Below are 20,892 nucleotides of genomic sequence, written 5' to 3'. Positions count from 1 at the left end.
TCTTGCATAGCGTGCTGCCAATTGACCGCCTCCACCTGGCCTGATCTCAGCCAATGTAGCGGCCTTGATCGCCCACGTTAATCATGTAAATGCACTTGTACCGAACCTCAGCAAGGCAATCCCATCCAGACGATAGGGGTGCACTGGCGATGGGGGCTTACTCAGGTCGAGTGAATCTTCTAGAGTCGCACACGTCGCAGGCGTCACGTCCTCTCGCAGCATCCTCCACCTGTCCATTCGGCAACTTTCCTCGAGCAGCTCAAGCAGCAACAGCAGAGACTTACCGAGATCTTAGAGACCATGGCCGCAGTATCGATGCACGGCTCAGAGAACGCCTTTGGAGGCATAGACAGCGGCATGAACCGTCGTTTATCACCCGCCTTCCGCACTTTGGCCTCGCCTCTGCGTCAGCGGCACTTTGACCTCGAGAAGCTACGCGAATTGGCACGCAGCGACGAGTTCTCAGACAGCGAGAGCGACGGCGTCAGTGACGATGAGGACGAGGACGAGGACGTAGCCGATACCATGTTCGTGCCCTACCGCCGTCCTTCGCCCAAGCGGAAGACGGTGGTGGCGCAACGTCGCATGAAACAGAAGAAGAAAAGCGACGACGACAAGGCCGGCAGCAGCCCCAAGGGCGACGAGTGGGAGATCGTCGACAAGTCGCCGACGTTCGAGAGTGTTGCCGAGGGCAAGACGGAGCTGGGAGGTGAGAGTTGGTTCGTGCAGGATCTCGCGCAGTAGGACGGTGAGATAGGGCGCGTGGACGACAGACAGTCTGTCGTCTCTTGGGTAAATTAACTTCTTCATTTGCGTATTTCGACTGGCTTTACAATGCATGGGTTGCAATGTGTCGGCACGTATAGCTGCTACTAATCTACACACAGACGTTTACTGTGGGTCAGATACCGAGGATTCTCCTGTGAGGAAGACTGCGACATCGATGGCGTCTGACTATTCGGGAAATTGACACTGCCACTACGGAACCCCAGGCAAAACCATGTTAGCACTGAAGTCTGCCAGTCTCCCAGTAAGTAAAAACGTACCCATTGGCGAAAAGCGGGACTTCCTCCTCGCTACGCGCTTGTGATGACGCCGGCAGGAACGTCGTCACTGTTGACAGCGTCATCTCGATGGAGAACTTGGCCATAGACGTCGACTCGGCCGCAAACAGCACGGGACTGAGCAATTCACAATCAGACAGCAGATATACAACAGCAAAGTCGCAAACTCAACGCACCTGCCGCCTGTACTGAAGTAGAACGACACTTCCAGCAGGTCGCTTGTCTTGCAGAATGCCAGCAGCGCCTGCGTCAACACTATCGTCAGTCTGCTACATCCATTCTCCATTCCCCGTATCGAACTCACCCGGATTTCCTTAATACAGAAAATTAACTGTGCTGACGAGTCGATGCTATCGGCTGCTGGCTGTAAAATGTACTCGTTGAACTCGGCGCTCTCCACTGCTGTCTCCGTCTGCAACTGGGCCTTACTATCTGTCGTGCTGGAGAAGTAGCTCTCGAACTTGACGTGTGTCGCTGAACACGTGACGCTCACCTCACTGCTGTGATGGATATGAGCCAGCAGCGAGCTCAAGTGGTGCTGTCGTGTCCTCCAGCGATTGGGGCACGCGTCCTTGTCGAACACAGCGCGCATGATCTGGCACGCCTGCACCTTCATGTGGTGCGTCTTGGTGATGTCAAAGTCGCAGCGCAACCGCCAGCGTAGCTCCATACAGTCCAGATCCACCTCGTCCACTTCGCTACTCTGTGATACGTCCTCCTGGCTGGCGTCTGCTTGCTCCAGCGCTTCTTGGTCCACTAGCAGTGTTAACTGGACACTCTGCACGTGCTTGAGCGTGCGGAAAACATTACAGCACGACTTGGCGAACACCTTACACTTAATGAAGGGTGTACGACCATTAAATCGCGTCTTAATCGTCTGTGTTGATGTGATATCGACGCCTTGAAGGGTGACGCAGCAGTTCTGAGACTCCGAGAAAAATGTTCGGTCCAGCATCACCTGGCCAGAGGCCGAGTGCGCATCATTGAGAGCACGGAGCGTGAGACGACGCGCACAGGGATCACACTCGATGGATAGCTCCTTTCCGACTTGAGCCAAGCACTGCAGCGCCGCGACGAACACCTTGAGCGCTTCCTCGGCGATTTCTAAGCGCACCTCCATTTCGAAATGCAAGGTTTCATTTGAGTAACATTTGTTTCCCCTCACGAAAGTGACAGTGGCTCGAAAAACTGACCTTCACTCTGCTGTTCTCCGCCCGGCGACCATGGACGAGATCGCGCTGCTGCAACAGCAGCTCGCGGCCGTACAGCAGCAGGAGGCGGCGCTCAAGTTGTCAGACCACAACGTCATCGACCTGCTGCTCAAGCTGCAACAACTGGGAAAGCTTCAGGTCATCCACACGCGCACAGGCAAGCAATTTCTGACGCCTCTTCAGATTCAGCGGGAGATCGCCGACTACGTGGCGTTGCATGGCGGGCGGTTGAGCCTCACGGAACTGGAAAAGCTCATTGATGTGGACCGAACTCGCGTGGAGAAGCAAGCAACTGCGCTGTGTCGAGGCAGCAGAAGCAAGGACTCGTACCACCTGGTAAACAACGGCGAGGAGCTGCTCACGAGCTGGTATCTCGACGGTATCATGGAGGACACGGACGTGCTGCTTCAGGAGAGCGGTACCACGTCTATAGGCGATCTGGCTCAGCAGTTCGATTTCGCTGTGGACTACATGCGCGATGTGGTGCGCACGAGACTGGGCAGCATTCTGAAGGCTAGAGAGAGGGACAACGTGCTCTACACCGACTCGTACGTGACAGCGCAGAAGGCGCGCCTTCGAGGAGTGTTCGCAGCTGTCACGCGGCCTGTATTCGTGCCTGATGTGCTCAGGAGCTTCAGCTTCGATGAAGCTGTGGCCAACGAGGCTCTGACGGAGCTGATACAGTCGAAAGTGCTGATGGGCACACTGAGAGGCCGCGAGTACGTGCCGTACGTGTTCATGGCAGCACAGAGAGAGAGTGTGTACTCGTTCTTCCAGCAGAATGGATACCTGGAGCATGCTCGAGCGAAAGAACTTCAAGTTGCCAGACCCTACGACTTTCTGAAGAAACGTTTCCCTGATGCTGTGCCGCTGCAAGAAAGTGTCGTGAGTCGGGCGCTGCAGCTTCAGCTGGAAGGAGCAGTCGAGGCTGCGGTTAATGATAATTCGTTCGTGGATGTGCGTTCGCTGCTGCCGAGTGCACTGCCAGCGGGAGATGTGGGATTATTGCTGGGTATGTCGCCAGCATTGGAGAAGGCGGGGCATGTGTCCAAGGCATTCCAGATCGCTGACAATTATGCTGTCAGCTCCGGGTTCTTTGCTTCTTGCTGGGAGAAATTTGGTGAAGACGCCACGACTAAAGCTTCCCGTGCGGCGGCACAGCAAAAGACCTGCGCGGTTCAAACTAGTGCTCGTGAGAGTAGACAAGAGGTGGAGGAAGGAGATGATTCGGATGACGAGGATGCCAGCAGCAAGCGCGGTAAGAAGGGAAAACGCAGTAAGGGCGGCAACAAGCGCGATCCGGAAGAGTCGGGAGGGCGCAGTGGGAAGTCTGGAAAGGGAAAGAAGGGGAAGCGAGGACCAAAGCATGGCGGAGACGCTGGTGACGACAAGAGCAGATCAGTTTCTACCCAGTTTCTTATCGTACCTTCGCGAGAAGAAACGACTGCGCTTCTTGTGAAATGGTTTCCTGCTGTTGAGGATATCGAGGGTGATGATGAGTTTATGGATGGAATGGTTTTGCATTTGGAACCGAAGATAAACGAGCTGTATTCAGCCGCATTGGCCAAGGCTCTGTCTAGTATTATTCGCGGCGATGCGGCGTCACTGCGCGAACTGCGTAAGGTGTTTGAAGACCGGTTCGATGAGCAGCTCACCAAGTTGCTCGTGTTGGAGAAAGGTTTCAATAAACTGTCGATGCAAGTTGATGCCAAAGATCCTGCTGACATGGAGCAGCTTGCTTTTGTGGAGAAGCACGTGCTTGATTCGTCTGCTGTGGAACTCGCCGCTCTGGTGACTAGCTTCATGGCTGAGAGCAACAGTCTAGACCTCGAGGGGGTGCCTCACTTGTCGTCTGTCAATACTGACGAAGAGAAGGACAAAAGAACTGCTGCGTCTGTGACGTCGCTGAGCGATGAGAACAAGAAGGTGCTCGAGTCGGCCCTTCCACAGTCCACTGCAAGTGCCCTCGTGCGGTTATGGACGCTTGCTACGGCTGGTCGTTGGTCACTAAGCGATTTCACGGCCCACGTTCCAGTGTTGGCTGAGGCTCTCAGTATGCCACTCAGGAAGCTGGACCGCAAAAAGGAGCGCCAAGTTATCTTCAGCTACCGACAGGCCACACTTGCAGAATTGGAGGAGAATGCTACCTTGGCAACCGAGAGCTACCAACACTGTGCTTTGGTCGCAACGTTGATTCTGCAGCTTTTCTTCCAGCAGACGACGAGTCTTCCAGGCAGCTTTCCACGTGACACAGTATCGTACGGTGGAATGGTGGTGAAGGCATTCAAAGATTCTGTGCCGGACAAGGCGATCTCGATCATTCAGACACTCGTGGATACGGCGGACGCCATAACCAGCAACGAAGATGGCGTTGAAGATCTAAAGAACACTTGGAGTGAACGTCTGGACACTGCGCGCGAATTAGTTCTCTTGAAAGACCTCAACTCCGTCCAGTGAGTCGAAGAAAGCCTCCTGCCAAGCGCTTCGGGTCTATTCAGGCCGTTTTTGAGCGATTCTAGCAGCAAAACGAATGGTTAGAGGGAGGAAATGTCTGGGTTGCTGTTTTTTAGGTGGAAAAATTGACTTTATCGAGCTGCATCGTTGTATCCAGCATGGTGTGCCGACACTCGACCATGCAGGTAAGAGCTACGTTTGTTTGTTTTTACGGAATTCACTGCAGCTTGTCGAGAATACGCAGCCCGTGTTCCTCGTACTCACTCTTGAGCAGCCAGAAGGCGTCGTTGTCCTTCATGACATCAGCCAAGACACTGCCACCCTGGAAGACCAGATGTTTGCGACGAGGTGGGTCGTTAATGCGCAAGCGGAACTTGCTCAGTCGACTCTTGTCGCCCTTGAGCACATCCGTGAGGTATCTTTGCTTAATATCCTTCTCCAGACGACTGGGCAGACCCGGGTACATGCTGGAACCACCAGACAGCACGACGTTCTTGAAGAACTCCGTGCGTAGATCGATGTCTGCCTTCATGCACATGTCAAAGACCATGTCACTCAGACCAGCGCCCTCCACGTCGATCAAGTTCGGGTTAAACAGAGCCTCGGGAGCCTCAAAGCGCTCGCGACCCAGACGCACCACACGACCGTCAGGAAGCTCGTACGACTCCTCGAGGATCGTCGTTTCCAAGGCCAATTTACGCTCAGCAGCCGTGTCGTAAGCCACGTAGCACCATTTCTCCTTAATCTGGCGCGCTGTCTCGAAGTCAGCCGTGCGGTTGAGCGGGTAACCACGTAGCAGCATGAGCTTGATGAGATAGTTGGTAATGTGGCGACCAGCGACGTCCAGACGGCAGATGAGGTGCTGCGGCACGTAGCCCTGGAAGACCGGCACGACGTGTGTGACACCGTCACCAGTGTCAATGACCACGCCCGTGGTGATACCTTGAGCGTACAGAGTCAGCATGGCCTGTGTGGTGATGTTGCAGCCTTCGAAGCCGTACTTCTCGAACATGGTTTCCACCAGTTTCTCGCGGTTGCGCTTGGGGTTGAGCGGCGGCTCTGTTAGCAGGATGCGGTGGCCCTTGGGATCAATAGCCAGACGCTCTTTGAACGTGTAGTCCCACAACTTCTCCATGTCGTCCCAGTTCTTAACAATGCCGTTCTCCACGGGGTACGTGATCTCGAGGTTCGACCGCACGGCTGCGGCTTCATCGCCGAACATAATATCCTGCAGTACAGAAGGTCTCGTTAGCTTCAACTTGGGTAGTAAATATCTGGGATTTCAACCGTACTTTCAGCAGGATGTCCGTCTGCACGGCCTCCTCGGCACGCAGCACGGGGCGTCCAATGAGGGACGGGAAAATGGCCTTGGGGAAGTTCTCGGCGGCGAAACCAGCCTTGACGAACTGCAACAGAGTGAGGAGATTAGAGAAGAATGCACGCGGCAGAATCCTGCAGCAATAGGATAGAGCGACGTACCCCCGTGCCGTTATCGCACACCACGATCTTGTTGGCGGCCACCATTGCTGCGTTCGCACTGAGTATGTCGCTTGATGCTACGTAAAGCTGGCAATCTGACTCCCCCTCTCGGACATCTGCGACAGAATCGTACTTTGTCTGGAGGGGTACTGAACATCAGGGAAAGTGGGATACATCTTGATTCCCATTGATTCAAGTCGAGACTTTCAAGCAGCTGACAGGCATCTCCAAGGTGGCAATGAACATTATGGCCATGGCCATGATGAAAGAGAAGGCAGCATGGTGTAGTTAAAATAGCGTTAATAACATTATTACCGAGCAGAGAGCTCCACTCGGTTTCCTCTTTCTATCGTACACGCCTGAGCGTGGTAGGGTGCTCACATCCTCGTGCCGTGCGAGGACGCTGTGGCCAGCAGCTCAGACCATTCTGGCCAGCTCTTTATCATCTCGTCACCCCCCTCCGAAGTTACCTGCGCTCCATCCTCTTGCCATCTGTGGTGGCAGAATGGACCGTGAAACGCTGTGGCGGACGTGTCGCCGCTGCGCGTATTGCTAGCGTCTCCTCCGAAATCGTCGAAGGAGACTGCGCGGCCAGGTAGTGAGGGGCGTGGCTTCACGCGACCTGGCGCATCCGATGTGCCGTCTTGCAGTCCAGTCCGCAGTATTGGTCAAAGCGGCTGAGACCACGCTGGAAACACTTGGAGCAGTTGGTGCACCAGCGCTGCTCCTTGCTGGGCTCGTGGCTCTCAGGCATAGACGCGCTCTGTGAGAGCGCCACGGGTCGCATGGCCGGCATACAGTCGCTGAACTTGGCCAAGTGGTCGAAGCGCGTGGACGACGAGCCTTCATTGCGGCGGATGATGTCATAAATATTGCGCTTGCTGCTTCCCGGGATCTCCTCGTCCTCCTCGCACACGATCGTGTCTCGGTGTTCGCGGTGGAACATGCCACGTAGTTTGCCGCTCAGGTAGCTCAGAGACGTGAGCTTGCGCAGGCGACTCAACTCCTCGAATGACTTGCTGGTCGGCACATGCGTAAAGCGGCTGTGGCTGGGATGGAAGCTGGTGTGGCGGTCGGCCACCGGGTCCTCCTTGGCGTCCAGCTGGAGCAGCCATAGATCACCTCGCGCGACGGACTTCATGGTTCTGGCGTCTTGAACCACTACGCAGAAGCTCCTAAAATTCCAACTGAGCCATTTCACCCGCGGGCTGTACCTTGGGAGAAAGGGCTTGGGACGACATCTAGCCCCGAGATTTATTATATATAATACTTGCGGTATCGAATAAAGTGAGGCATTGTTCATCTCTAAGAAGACATTGAAAGGTGTAAAGCTGACCTGATTTATCTAATACCTGCCATAATGTATTGTATATGAGAAACTGAGAGGCATTGATGATGTGGTCCACATCACGTGGTAACTAATCTGATGAAAGCGATGTTGCTGGCGTGCGAGTGTGGGAACACTCCAGGAGAGCAACGCGACGACAAAGTCTGTTCAATGCTTTTTGGCGTCGACCACGAACAAAACGCTACCCAGGCGCTGCTGGGCTATGGCAACCAGCCTCCGAGCTCGAGCTTTTGCCGCTTTAATGCTGAAGGTGGAGAAGAGAATCGGCACTTACTGGACGCCAGAAATGCCACTTAAAAATTCGTTAGTTAATGCGGTGTGTGTAGTAATTTGCCGCAATTCCGGCCGCAGAGGCAAGAATGGCACTCGGGCTTACCAGTATCTGGTAACTTTACGACGGAGTTCGTTCATCGGTCCCGCCGCCCCGTTCTGAGAGCTTCTGACGCCGATTGGGGAGAAAGCTCTTGTCTTAAATGAGCTATCGACAGCCCGAGCGCGCGCGCCTGTCGGAGGTCTCAATAAACTACATTGACAAAGTTGAGGTTTCTGATATGAACGGAGAAGCTGGCAACTTCAAGCAAAAAAATGCCTCGAGAAATCATGTGAAGCATTTCTGTTGCCACCAAACAAAACCACGCAGTTACGGCACCAAATTGGTGCGACGAAGGAAGACTTGGGCAAAGCTGGTGGTGGCCACCAATCTTCCAACGATTGGCGTCGAAGCCAGAAAGGGAGACGTGAACTTTACGTTTCCCTTTCTGCGGCTACGTTATCCGCGACAAACCTGGACGAGGCGAAGCACATCGCTAATGGGATCCTGCCTTGTTGATGGTTGAACTGCTGCACGAACGGCTGCCCCTCCTTGGCAACGGAGTAAACCGGCGGCAAATCAACCGCTGTGTGGCAACTTGCCACACAGCGGTTGATTCACTGGCAAGTGGTTACATGTACCTCTCGCATCGCATTCTACTGTAGACCTGCGCAACAACGAGCATTAGCCGCTCGCAACTCAAAGAAACAAGGCGCATGTGGTCGTGTTTATTTCTGTTTTCTAATACTGCTGTCTCGCTTCCGCTCCAAGATCTGAAGCTCATCGCCAAGAAACATTTGCTCCAGGATCAATTGGCAGAGAGGCCGCCTCCTCTCGATACTCGGGAGCAGAAAGCAAGGCAGCACCTTCCTACGTCCGTCTACTGAGTCTTTTTCTCCCACTCCTCCATACGTTCCTTAAGCTCACGCGCGTGCATGCGACGACCGACGAACTTGAGCACCTCGTCGATGATAATCACCGGCAAAGAGAACGCCAGCACCACGAGCCACTCCTTAAAGTCCAGCGGGATCACACTGAACGTGTCGGCCAGCACGTCCACGTACAGGATCACAAAGTGCATAGCGAACGACACCACCATAGCGATCATCAGGTACGGGTTCGACCAGGGCGGCATGGTAATCAGACTGCCATCTTCCGAGAGCGCGTTCAACGCATTGAACATCTCAATGGCCACCAGCACAGACAGCGAGAGCGTCGACGCCGTCTTCTTGCCGTCAGTGAAGTAGCGGCAAGGGTCCGACGAGAAGTCCATGCCGTCGAAATTGTTGACTGTGAAGTTCTCCCATTCGTGGCACTTAGTCCAGTGCGTCAGCTGGTCCCACGTGATCAGCGTGTGGCCATCGCCCGAGGCCTCGTAGTACATGTACCAGTACGCGAACACACCGACGCACGCAAAGCCGACGTAGATGCCCACCACCATGTACCGGAAGAAGACCCAGCCGGTGATGAGCGCGTCGTCACTGCGACGAGGAGGCTTCTTCATGATGTCAGCATCCGGCGTGTTGAAGCCCAGAGCCGTGGCAGGCGGGCCATCCGTCACGAGGTTCACCCAGAGCAGCTGCACAGGGATCAAACCCTCGGGCAGACCCAAGGCGGCCGTCAAGAAGATGGCGGCCACCTCGCCAATGTTGGACGAGATCAGGTAGCGGATGAAGGCCTGCATGTTGTTGTAGATGGCGCGGCCTTCTTCCACAGCAGCCACGATCGTCGCAAAGTTGTCGTCCGCAAGCACCATATCGGCGGCTTCCTTGGCCACTTCCGTACCGGTAATGCCCATTGCAATACCGATATCCGCCTGCTTCAGAGCAGGAGCGTCGTTGACGCCGTCGCCAGTCATGGCCACCACTTCGCCGAGCTGTTTTAACATCTTCACGAGCTGCTGCTTGTGCTTCGGCTCCGTGCGAGAGAAGACCATGCCGTGGCCATCCGACAGATACTGGTTACGCTTCTCAATGGGCAGCGCGAAGAACTCGGCGCCAGTGAACGAGCGCGTGGAAAGGTCGTCGCCTTCTTTGAAGATGCCGATCTTGTGGCAAATGCTCTCGGCCGTCAGCTTGTTGTCGCCTGTGATGCAGATGACGCGAATACCGGCCGTGTGGCACGTCTCAATCATCGGGCGAACCTCGGGCCGCGGCGGGTCCAGCATGCTGGCCAGACCAATGAAGGTCAAGCTCGACTCGATGGCTGCAAAGTTCTCAGTACGCTCCAACTGCTTGTGGGCCGGGTGGTGACGGTCTCCGTCGTACGATCCCAGGTCTCCAACGTCTTCCTTCTTGGCAAAAGCCAAGCACCGCAGCGACTTGCGGGCCAAACTAGACACCTGAGTCAGCAGCACCTGGCGGCCAGCATCGGTCAAGGGCTTAACTGTGCCGTCACCCAGTTCAACATGGGTGCAGCGGTCGATCAATCCCTCGGGAGCGCCCTTGACAAGCAAAACATTCTGGTGCGAGGTAGACGAGCGAGTAGCGCGCTGAGAAGAGGCACCAGACTTGGTACACAACACTGACATGGACTTGCGGTCACGCGAGAACTCCAGCACAGCCAGTTTCTTGTTCTGAGCCTCCAGATATTCGTTGCAGAACTGCACAGCCTTCTCCGGGTTGGACGCACGCAGCGACTGCATCTCGGCCTGCTTCGCGCCGTCTTGAGGGAAGCCAATCTTCTCCACCAGCACCTTCAGCGCAGCCTCAGTGGGCTCACCGATACGCACATATTTACCGTCGCGGTACTCAATGGCCGACTCGTTACAGAGCGAGCAGACGGTGGCCAGCGAGTCCACCGCCTTGAACTGACCCAGAGGAGCACCTTCAATCTTCCCCACGGGGGCATACGTGTGGCCTTCCACGTCGTACGTCACCAGCTCCGTCTCCGACTTGCCTAGATGCGTGAACGTCACACACGACATCTCGTTCGTAGTGAGTGTACCGGTCTTGTCCGAGCAGATAACAGTCGTGCAACCGAGTGTCTCGACTGACGGCAACTTGCGCACAATGGCGTTCTTCTTGGCCATTTTCCTCGTGCCCAGGGCCAGACACGTGGTGATCACGGCCGGGAGCCCCTCGGGGATGGCGGCCACGGCCAAAGCCACAGCGATCTTGAAGTAGTAGATGCAGCCTTTAAACACCGACCCGTAGATGGGGTCGAAGAAGTTCTTGTAGTTGATAATCCACACCACGATGCAGATAACAGCGATCACCTTGGACAGAAGCTCACCGAACTCGTCCAGTTTCTTCGTCAGTGGCGTGTCTTCTTCCTCCTTGGACGCATCTTGGACGCTCTGCTGGATTTTGCCAATCTCGGTCTTCATACCCACTTCAGTGACCACACCGTGGCCCAGGCCATTGACTACCACAGTGGCCGCGAACAGCATGTTGGTTTTGGCCTGAATAATGTTCTCTGTGCCCTGCGGAAGAGCGTCAATGTCCTTGTTAACCGACGTGGACTCGCCCGTCATCTGGGCCTGCTCCACACGGATGGCCGTCGTCTTCATGGACAGCAGACGCAGATCGGCCGGCACTTTGTCGCCCACACGGATCTCCACCACGTCACCGGGAACGAGCTCACGAGCGGGCAGCGTCACCATCTCCCCGTCGCGCATGACGCGCGCGTTCTCGGGCTGTAGGTCTTTAAGGGCCTCGAGTGCGGCCTCAGCGTTTGACTCCTGCCACACACCCACAATAGCGTTGAGTACGAGGATCACAAGAATCACAAGCGGCTCCACAAAGGCGCCGATGCCCTCCTCTTCGCCACCCTCAAACACAGCCAGTGCAAAAGACACCACGGCGGCGCCTAGTAGGATCTTGACCAGCGCATCGTCGAACTGTTCCAGCACGAGTTTCCACAAAGGTGTGCCCTCCTCCTTGTCTAATTCGTTGTAGCCGTGCACGGCCCGGCGCTTCTCCGCCTCGGCCGTGCTCAGTCCCTGCTCCTCCGTCACGCCCAAGTGCTTCAGTACGGCCTCGGGCGTCTCCAGCTCATAGCGAAAGCCGTCGTCCGCCATGTCTACAGGTTTTGCTCTTTCTACTGGAAAACCAAAGTGCCGCGTGGCAAAGATTGCCAATGGACCCTGCGGAAACAGATGGGAGCAGTTTTGAAGGGAATCAGTGGAAAATGCCAACATAGGGTAGGGGAGCAAATTCAGCGACTAGTTGGGACTTGGTTTCAGTAAGAAGACGCTACCGTGTTTTGTAACGGCAGGGAGTCGTCGCGGCTCAGGACGTCAGTTCGAGAACATCGAGTGTTATGCGAGGAAATTCGCTCTCGTGCACCAGGCAGCCTGGCAGACTGGAGTCCAGCGCAGTAAATTCGCGTGGGTAAATTTCTGCTTGGTGCGTGACCGACCAATGCATATGAAGATTCTTGCCAAGCCGAAAGCTTATCGCTGACCTGACGGTCTCATCCTCCCTGGATATTCTTGCCCTATTGATTCTCCTGTACATGAACGTTCCACGGCAATGGCACGGACGCAAACCGTGATCGATCCGTGTACATTGGTATGGTTGGCGGCTTGCAAGCGACATCCAATGAATAACCGATAGTGTATTTGCATAAATCCAATCCCGGTTTATATCAAAGATGTATCGAAGAAGCAGCTCTACGGGTTTCATAGCATTAACAAATTATGTGATGGAAGGTTAAATCCAAGACAAGAAACAATAAGATCTTTGCTCAACCCAAGGTTATGGATACCAACGCCACTTTTCCGTTTCAATACTTTGGTCTACGAAAGGTTGATGTCGCTTGGCGAATGTTAGATCCGCAGGCTGATCATCCTGAGGAAGGTCTTCCTGTAGATCTACTACGTACTTCGAAGTACTACATCGTATTGAGTAATGCATGTAAGGGTGCTTACTCGTTCTCGAACATGAAAACTGGTTCAATTGGGTGTACAAGTTGCTGTAGTAGTCGGCCTATTTAATATTCCTTCTTGACATTGGCTTCCTATTGAGCTGCTTGCGAGGTGAGGTGGCTCGGGGCGTCAGCGAAGTAGGTTTGCAGGATAAACGCACGCGAGAGGAGAGGCTCGATCTCGTTTTCCACCCAGTCCTTCGTGGGGAGACTTTGCAAAAAGAGCACGAGGTCCTGGAACTCGAGAGTCTTGAGGTTCTCCCCAAACGTCATGAGAATGGCAGAGCAAACGTACACGTGGAAGCTCTCGAAGCCCGAGTCTTCACACAAGTAAGTGTCCCAGATGCGTACGATGCCATCGAGAGGCAGCTCGCGCATTAACAAACAGTTCATCCAGCGGAAGGCAAACTGCACGAACTGCACGTTCTCGTGCTCCACAATGTGCTCGAACAGTTCTGTGTCACATCTGTGGACGAGTTCTTCCATGCGCTGCACCATGCGTTGTAGACCTGGCTGGGCAAAGGTGTAGTGGTCTTGGATGTCGTCAAGCAGCTTCGTCAGACACCAGTAGCTGTCTGCCTCGACAATTCGCAAGTTCTCGTCCGATACGTCCGTCAAGTCACACATCTGTGGGTTGTCTGTATCAGCAAAAAAACAATAATTAGCCGCCATTGTGGTAATACAAAGAGAAGTATGTCAATCTACCGACAAAAGCCGACAGAAAAACGACTAGGAACGGCGTCATGAGGTCGTTGATTCCCTGTACGTAGCCGCTGGCTGGGTGTCGGATTGCCCAAATGTACAGAACACGCTCCATACACTGCAAACAGTTGCCTTTGTCAACATATTACTGACATGGAGACAATAAATACAGCACCGCACCTGATGAATGCGCTCGTTCTGGAAGAGCTTTACGTCAGCATTGGTGCGTGGGATGTCGACGAGGATCTGTCGCAGTGTGGTTTGTTCACGCATACCCCGATCCGTGTCTGGGATGTAATAATACTGCTGAAGCAGCTCTAGGTATTCCTGTCGTTTGCGCTCCAGCATTGCCGCACGACGATCTTTCTTCGACGGCATATAGCTCTATAACAAACACAAGTGAGAAGTTAAGCTAGTAAACCACGTCATGCCGAGCTACGTACCAACAGCAGTCGCCACACTGTTGGCCGATAGTTCGTAGGGACGCCACCCCAGCTGAGCTTGCGCAGTTGATCCAGATCGACGACTTCCTTGTCCAACAACTGCTCAAATTGCATGTAGCGGAGATTTCCCGAAGCGTTACGTGAAGACGAAGCAGACACCAGCGGAGTAGCATGAGGACTCCCCTTATCACCGACCGTGTGACTGTGACTATGTGAGTTTCCATGCGCCCCATGCCCCGCCTGCTCCAGCTCATCTTCGTGCAATGAGTGACGACTCCGACGATGAGCATCGAACGACCTGGACAACACGTCTTCAGTCTCGCTATCCGCAGCTGACACACTTCGCAGTCGCGGCGAGACCGAGTCCAAGGGTGAAGACAATTTCCTAGCGTCGAAAAGAATAATGACATTAAGCTTTCCGGCACCAACAACACGTTTTGGTTTAGCTTCGTACGCACCTCGGAGGTGCCGGAGAGGGCGTTGCCCATACTGGGGGCAATTGCCCCGTGTTCACCTGCTTGACCGATCCTGGCAAAGCTTGCGGTTTCTGCTGCGCCGCAGTCTTGCTATTTCCCCGCGAGAAGAAGCCTGAGGTCGCCGCGTTGCTGAGGTTGGCAGCAGCTACGCGCTCCTTCTCTTCTGCGCGAACTTGTGCAGCGCAGACTTGAATGGGTTGGTCGTCGCTCCCTGCGGAGGTGACGTGGCTGGCTGCAACAAGCGCAATTAGAGTCAAAACGGTGTTATCTAATGCTGCCAATGACAATCGTGGCATCGGGCAGCTTCAACAGCTGGCAGTTGGGTCACTACGCACCATATCCTCGCTGGAAGGTTGTCCATCTGCTGTAGTTTCCATCGGCGCACTGGCTGGGCTGTTACAGGCTGCGCTGTAGCTGGATTCTGCTGGGTCGATGGCGCAGTAGCTGCTGATATCTCGGTAGCTCCCGAACGTGTGGCAGTTAGCTTCACTGTCTGGCAGAAAATTGGCGGGATTTTCAGGTTAGCAGGAATAAGAGTGCATTGTGGGAAATGGAAGAAGCGCCGTAGCTCCCAGGCGCGCTTTAAGACTGAGAGGGAGGCATCCCCTCCACGTACCGAGTGTACGCCGGATTCCACGCACACGCCCGTTTTGAACGAAAAGGCCGGCAAAAGTGGTGTGGCAGACGCAGGTTGTGTGGTAAACACCATCGGTTAGAGTGACGTCCTATGATATGCTCACACCTTTACTAGGATAAAAAGCCAGCTTGACGTTGCAGTGCAACACAGTACATGCACAGTCGCTCTTACTTGAGACGATACTAAGTGCTGCTTCTACAATGTAGAACTACACGATACTAAGTGCTGCTTCTGCAATGTAGAACTACAATGTAGAAGAAGCGCTTATAATAGTATCGTCTCAAGTAAGGGCGACTGTACATGTACTGGAATGCACATTGATTATGATGGCGTAGCGAGCTTGCCTAGGCGCGTGAAAGGTGACGCGAAAGAACGTTGTCGGTTTCGAAACTTTCTGGCCCCATAACTGCTCGATACCTTCATAAGATGGCCTTATCTTTTCTTACTCGGTTAGTTGCGAAACAAGTCGCACGTCTGCATGGACCAGTTTGCCGTAGAACACCATCGCGCAGATTGCAAGGACCGGTAAGGGTTCGTCGGGCACTTTATATTCGACGAGCGGATTTTCTGCGTTGCACAACGAGATGGCTTCGGCTCCGCTATTTTGGACGATCGAGCATCGACTTGCTCCGTTTCCACAGCGCATGGAGAATGCTGCACCTGCACGCCGCTCTCGATGTTGTTACAAGATCTCTCGAGCTATGGCAATCGAACTTGACCATTACTCTTTGGATAATCTTTGCCCCAGGATAAATCAGACAAAGGAGCGTGACCGGGTCACTGACCCGCATTGAAGATGCAGCATTGTCCACTGCCGCCCCGTCCGCGGCACAAGTTGAGGCTGGAAATCCCGCTGGCGGCAACGAAGCTGTCGTGCAAGTATCCATCCGCAAGATACGAGTTTGGGCGCAGCGGTGGTTCGCGCTGCTGCTGTCAATTGACGAGATACAAACTTTTAAACTGCTCTTACTGTAGGGTGCTGCCTAGCAAATGGCGCGGAGGAATGAGACCATCCAGACGACTTCATGAAGCAACGTTGTTGTCACATTCGAGCAATTTGTGCGGGTCATGATCGTTTCGTCGTGCCACACCAAGATGGTGACAGCCAGGCAACAAAGCGGCAAACCTGAGCTGCGACGCCCTCGGTGTGTTGCGAGCGGCTTCCTGAACGAGAAGGACTTTGCTGAGCAAGTTGCTCCCCAGCGCTCTGCGAGGTTATTTATAACAGTGCGAGTACCCTTCAGCTCACCTATGCGTGTGCTCACGGTGCTGGCGCAGTGGTGTCCATAATCGCCGAAGCTCCTAACGGAACGCACCATCTGGATGGAAGCGAGCGCAGCACGCCATCTCTAAAGTAAACTTTTGAGTGCCATTCGGGAGCTGCAACCGTTGCCGAATCGCGGAAATTGTCACACAATCGCACGACCGTACTGGGGCTTGACAACGCAACAAACATCACTCCTGAGCGCAGCAGGAAGATTCTTGTGAAAGACGGGGCTGATCGCGACAGAGGCCGCAGCACAGCTCTCTCTCTCTCAGAGAGTCTCTGCATGCCAAGCGGTAGCCATCGCATCAAGGTGTTCGATGAACCGGGCATATGGAGGAGATCGCAGCCGCCATCTTACGACTGCCAGACGGTGGCCAGCCATTGGCGATCTTTGAGGTAAACGTCGAAGAAGTCAGCATGTATCTTTCTGAAAAACCTCGACTCCAGAAGGAACGTGTGGGGATTGTGTGGGGTACACCAAAGATCGGTAGCATAACCGGGGCTTGAAGTGAGGTTTTTTAAATGCTTCGCACTGTGCACCTCGCACGCACATCAAAGCGCCGGCCAAATCCAGAGGTCAAAAGGGAAAAGGAATCGGAGGAGGTAAGCCCCTCAAATAAGAAGCAACACCGATAGGAAGGGATCACCCCGCACTTTGGAAGCTAAGGTATGTTTGCCCTCGGCTCACTCATCCAACGGCACCCGCGTCTCCCCCAAGACGAAACGGCCTGTCTTATTACAGTACAGCTCACTAACTACTTGCTCTCATCGCTCCCTGTCGCTTTAGAACACTTTTCCATTCACGCATAAAAGAGAAAGCGTCGAACATGAACCGATTTTATCCGCACTATTTGGCAAAATACCGCTAGCGCCAACGGCGCTCAGCAGCGGAAAACTACGACGGAGGCTGTGCAGCCCGTGGACCAGATCCGCCTGCCGCCGTCGGCCGCGGCCCCCTCCGTGTCAGCCTGCGAGCGACTCATCAAGCTCGAGCCCCCGTCGTCCCCGTCGACGTCCTCGTCCGCTTCCGACTCGGACTCGGGCAAGGCTCAACGCATGGCCCGCGTGAACGCGCGCCGCGACAAGCGCAAGCCGCTCGAGGCGGCCGATGTGACCCACGCCAGTGCCAGCAAAAAGCTCAAGACAGAGGCTGCTCTGGACCCTAGCGGTGAGGAGCGTCTGCGCGCTATGGAGGCGCAGCTGGAGCACTTGGACCCGGACTCGAAGGAGGCTAAGAAGAAGCGTCGCCTCATTCGCAACCGCATGTCGGCACAGCTCCACCGTGAGCGCAAAAAAGCGTACGTGGGGCAGCTGGAAGACCAGCTGCAGGCCAAGGAGAAGGAGCTTAAGGCTCTGCAGGACCAGCTTGCGGCAATGGCCGTCGAGAGCGAGCAGCTTAAGCAGAAACTCGGCCGCAAGGAAAGCATCGAGCAGGAGCCACAGATCAAGGCGGAACCTGTTCCTCTCGAGAAGGTTGCACACGCTGAGTCCGTTATGGTTCCCAATGAGCCGGCCGTTGACTGGGCCGCCTGTCTGGAAGACTTGGACGAGGCCATGGTGGGCGAGGACCTGCTGTGCGACCTGGACGAATCTCCTTTGGCCGCGTACGGCCTGACCCCGATCAGTGAAGACCCCGTGGCGGCCGCTTTGGCCGAGGAGGAGCAGCGTCAGAAGATTGAGGCGCAGACACAGTCGCATCACGAGATCCACGCGGCCAAGAAGAACCTGGCTATGATGATGGCCATGATGTTCTCAGTGACTTTCTGCGGCCAGAGCGAGTCGGTGGCCAACGTCACAAATGGGAGCAACTTCTCGTCCATGTTCAACGCTGTGCCCGTGAAGGAGCTGTCCCAGATGAGCATTGCTTCTCGCATCGTGGCCTGCCTGGAAAAAACCTCGTGGGAGGATTTCCAGGATGTGTCTTCGTGGACGACGTCGGCCGCCAGTGCTGCCGCGGCCGCCGCCATGGCCATGACGGCCGACAAGAAATCTCGAACTCAGCAGACGAACTCGCCGTCGGCCGCGTCAGATGTGACGGACTCGGGCTCATGCGCATCCCCAAAGGAGCTCGAGGACGTTGGCATGAGCTTTGACACGGACCTGATTGAGGAATTTGTATACCCGGTGGATGAGCCATTCGCCCCTACTCTGGCCGACACGAATTGGTTCGGCGCTGATAGCGACGAGTTTGGCCACAGCGACGTGGAGAACGATGACGAGCACGTGAAGACAAAGACGACGGTGAAGCCTGTGCCGATGACCTCGCGACTGTATGAGAAGCTGACGAAGCTTTGGAACGAGAAGAACCAAGTGCTGTTGACTGTTCTGAACGGCAAGAACGAGGTGACTCGTCGCTCCGTGGCCGACATGAGCACGATCCGCAAGGGCATGTCTACTGGCGCTCTGTTCCCGACCACGGTGGCCAAAGCGGCGGCTTCGTCGAACGACAAGTTGTTGGAGACGCACGACCAGTCGGTCACGTTCCTCTACCCACTGAGCGCGTTCTCTGAGGACCAGCGCTCGGCTGCCTTTCCCAACGGTGCCTCGTCGGACCAGGTGTTCCTGGAGGTGTCGTGCCAGATCAATGGTGCGGCTAAATCCGTACTATAGAGGCAGTGGCGTGGTAGGTAGACATTCAAGTATTAGGGAGCGTGAGCTTCGACTCTTCATTTGTCGATGTAGTGTAGTTTCATTTATCTATCAAGAGAACCATATACCGGTACCCGCAGCAAGGCAATATAATTAATGGATTCATTGACACACCGGTAGTGTTTTACTACAGTAAGTAATTCTACAGCTGTACTATGAAGCACTATCTTAGTTGAAGTATTTTTTCAACAAAAAGCTACTACGTAGTATATCACAAACTACTATTAATACAGCAAGTAATATGTATTAGCTGTAGTATCCCAATTTGTTTTGTAGTACTACTATATTATACTAATAGTAGTATACTAATTTTACAAAGTTGTGCAGCTCTACGAATAGAGAACTGTAAATTCTGGAGTTTGACTCCGATCAGACGAAAATAGATTTCCGTGTGGTTAGCTCCTATACTTAACTGCAGTGGAGTAATGAGGCATCGCTCTAGCTCCAAGGAGTCTTTTTTTGGAGCGACGCCTCCATTACCTCGGATAGCTCCAGAAACTACAGTTCTCTACACCTTTGCCAGGTCAAGATGGTGCTACTCCACTTCAAAGTGGTGAAGTAACCAAAACGTTATAAAATTTATTTTCAACTTTTACATTAGAATTTATGTCACTTCACAAATTTGTTGAGTAAACGCACTCCGTACTTCAAAGTGGTTTATTCGCAGTTCAAAGCGGATCAACCCACGTGCCCGCGAGCACTTCATTGCCACTCCTCGCTCTCACTTTTCAATCTTCTCCCAAGTCCCAAGCCTCTTCCTACTCCAAGATGCCCGGAGCCCCGCACCCTTCATTTGCCAGAGCACGTGTCCTCGACAGCCACCGCGCGGGCGGAGACTGGATGCTTGTGGCCGCCCACAACGGCATCCCCGCCACCACAGCACGTCGAATTGTGGAAGTAGGACGGGCGGAGCTGCTCCCGCGCGGAGGAGCCCGTCCGTCCAACTTCAAATGCACTCCGGAGATCGAGGCGGCACTCGAGGAGTACCTCGAAGAAAATTGCACCTACACTCTCAGTGCAATGAGAGACATGGTGCAATTCGACTTCGGCGTGGACCTAAGCACCTCGACAATCAGCAACAAGCTGATTGGCAAGTTGTACACCACCAAACAGGTATGTTACAATGGTAAAATATATATTATGTTTATTTTAAATAATATTTTTATTTTAATGAAACAGGTCCGCGTGGAGCCGATGACTTGCAACAGCGAAGTCAACAAAGCAAAGCGAATGGAGTTTGCCAAAGAGCTGCGCGAGCACATGAGTGCAGGAAACCTCATCGTATATTACGATGAGACAAATTATAACTTGTATTGTAAACGTAGCCAAGGGCGTGCCAGAAGGGGCGAGCGGGCGACGATCGTCTTACCGCCATCCAGGGGCGCCAACCTGCAAGTACAGTGCGCCGTTTCAACGGATTTAGGGCTGGTGCATTATAAGTTACAAAGGGGCAGCATCCGCATGGATGTTAACGCTGCTTTTGTTGAGGAAATCTACAATAAAGTCAATCTTTCAAGAGCACTTCCAGGGCAAGAAAATCGTTGTCGTTCTCGACAACGCCCCTGCCCATAACCAAACGGAAGAACGCGTCGCTGAACAAGCCGACTTCGTACTTCTACGGCTGGCTCCATACTCTCCAATGTGTAACCCCATTGAAGGTACGCAGTATACTGTACTACTGTACAATATATTTTTAAAAGGCCAGCTAATCGACTTTTGAGCTGGTACTACAGGGTGTTTCAGCGTTCTTAAGGCCAAGATCAAGGCCGACCTTGCCTTGTCCCGTGAAGAGCTGGTTGCGGAGCGTCCTCGTGGGACTGTTGCGGCTGCTCGGATGGAGATACTGGAGCGCGCGGCGAGGCGCGGCATCGGCTGTATCGACTTGCGCCTTGTTAGCAGGATGGCACTGCATTGCCAGCATGCCGTTGCTGCCGCGGAGCGCATGGAGACATGCAGTACGGCACCTAGCTGCAGTTCAAGCTG

General features: G+C 54.1%; 8 protein-coding genes across 8 annotated transcripts; 3 read left to right on the top strand and 5 right to left on the bottom strand.

The window, feature by feature from the left end:
• Positions 1-244: 244 nt before the first annotated feature.
• Positions 245-820, top strand: PITG_09287 (sporangia induced hypothetical protein; the record flags this gene model as incomplete). The annotated part of the gene is made up of 1 exon (XM_002903526.1): positions 245-820. One exon carries the CDS (start codon positions 301-303, stop codon positions 742-744), a length of 444 nt encoding a protein of 147 aa, XP_002903572.1.
• A 52-nt stretch (positions 821-872) lies between these two features.
• Positions 873-2,184, bottom strand: PITG_09286 (uncharacterized protein; the record flags this gene model as incomplete). Its single annotated transcript, XM_002903525.1, has 4 exons — positions 873-950; positions 1,043-1,181; positions 1,241-1,308; positions 1,369-2,184. 4 exons carry the CDS (start codon positions 2,182-2,184, stop codon positions 873-875), a joined length of 1,101 nt encoding a protein of 366 aa, XP_002903571.1.
• A 103-nt stretch (positions 2,185-2,287) lies between these two features.
• PITG_09285 (uncharacterized protein) lies at positions 2,288-4,732 on the top strand (the record flags this gene model as incomplete). Its single annotated transcript, XM_002903524.1, has 3 exons — positions 2,288-4,122; positions 4,186-4,570; positions 4,661-4,732. 3 exons carry the CDS (start codon positions 2,288-2,290, stop codon positions 4,730-4,732), a joined length of 2,292 nt encoding a protein of 763 aa, XP_002903570.1.
• A 214-nt stretch (positions 4,733-4,946) lies between these two features.
• Positions 4,947-6,288, bottom strand: PITG_09284 (actin, putative; the record flags this gene model as incomplete). Its single annotated transcript, XM_002903523.1, has 3 exons — positions 4,947-5,957; positions 6,022-6,135; positions 6,209-6,288. 3 exons carry the CDS (start codon positions 6,251-6,253, stop codon positions 4,947-4,949), a joined length of 1,170 nt encoding a protein of 389 aa, XP_002903569.1.
• Positions 6,289-6,790: 502 nt separating this feature from the next.
• PITG_09283 (uncharacterized protein) lies at positions 6,791-7,381 on the bottom strand (the record flags this gene model as incomplete). The annotated part of the gene is made up of 1 exon (XM_002903522.1): positions 6,791-7,381. The coding sequence occupies one exon, from the start codon at positions 7,347-7,349 to the stop codon at positions 6,822-6,824; it is 528 nt and encodes a 175-aa protein (XP_002903568.1).
• Positions 7,382-8,746: 1,365 nt separating this feature from the next.
• Positions 8,747-11,887, bottom strand: PITG_09282 (calcium-transporting ATPase 1, endoplasmic reticulum-type, putative; the record flags this gene model as incomplete). Its single annotated transcript, XM_002903521.1, has 1 exon — positions 8,747-11,887. The coding sequence occupies one exon, from the start codon at positions 11,885-11,887 to the stop codon at positions 8,747-8,749; it is 3,141 nt and encodes a 1,046-aa protein (XP_002903567.1).
• Positions 11,888-12,828: 941 nt separating this feature from the next.
• PITG_09281 (uncharacterized protein) lies at positions 12,829-15,639 on the bottom strand (the record flags this gene model as incomplete). The annotated part of the gene is made up of 8 exons (XM_002903520.1): positions 12,829-13,373; positions 13,441-13,555; positions 13,618-13,821; positions 13,881-14,178; positions 14,339-14,588; positions 14,742-14,849; positions 14,973-15,081; positions 15,466-15,639. 8 exons carry the CDS (start codon positions 15,637-15,639, stop codon positions 12,829-12,831), a joined length of 1,803 nt encoding a protein of 600 aa, XP_002903566.1.
• A 1,677-nt stretch (positions 15,640-17,316) lies between these two features.
• Positions 17,317-19,024, top strand: PITG_09280 (bZIP transcription factor, putative; the record flags this gene model as incomplete). The annotated part of the gene is made up of 3 exons (XM_002903519.1): positions 17,317-17,718; positions 17,770-18,177; positions 18,262-19,024. 3 exons carry the CDS (start codon positions 17,317-17,319, stop codon positions 18,868-18,870), a joined length of 1,419 nt encoding a protein of 472 aa, XP_002903565.1.
• Between the last annotated feature and the right edge of the window lie 1,868 nt (positions 19,025-20,892).

Source organism: Phytophthora infestans, genomic scaffold (assembly GCF_000142945.1).
Source record: "Phytophthora infestans T30-4 supercont1.14 genomic scaffold, whole genome shotgun sequence".
NCBI classification, from domain to species: Eukaryota; Oomycota; class Peronosporomycetes; order Peronosporales; family Peronosporaceae; genus Phytophthora; species Phytophthora infestans.
The sequence above is the reverse complement of the archived record's forward strand: the minus strand, read 5'-3'. Positions and strand labels throughout refer to the sequence as shown.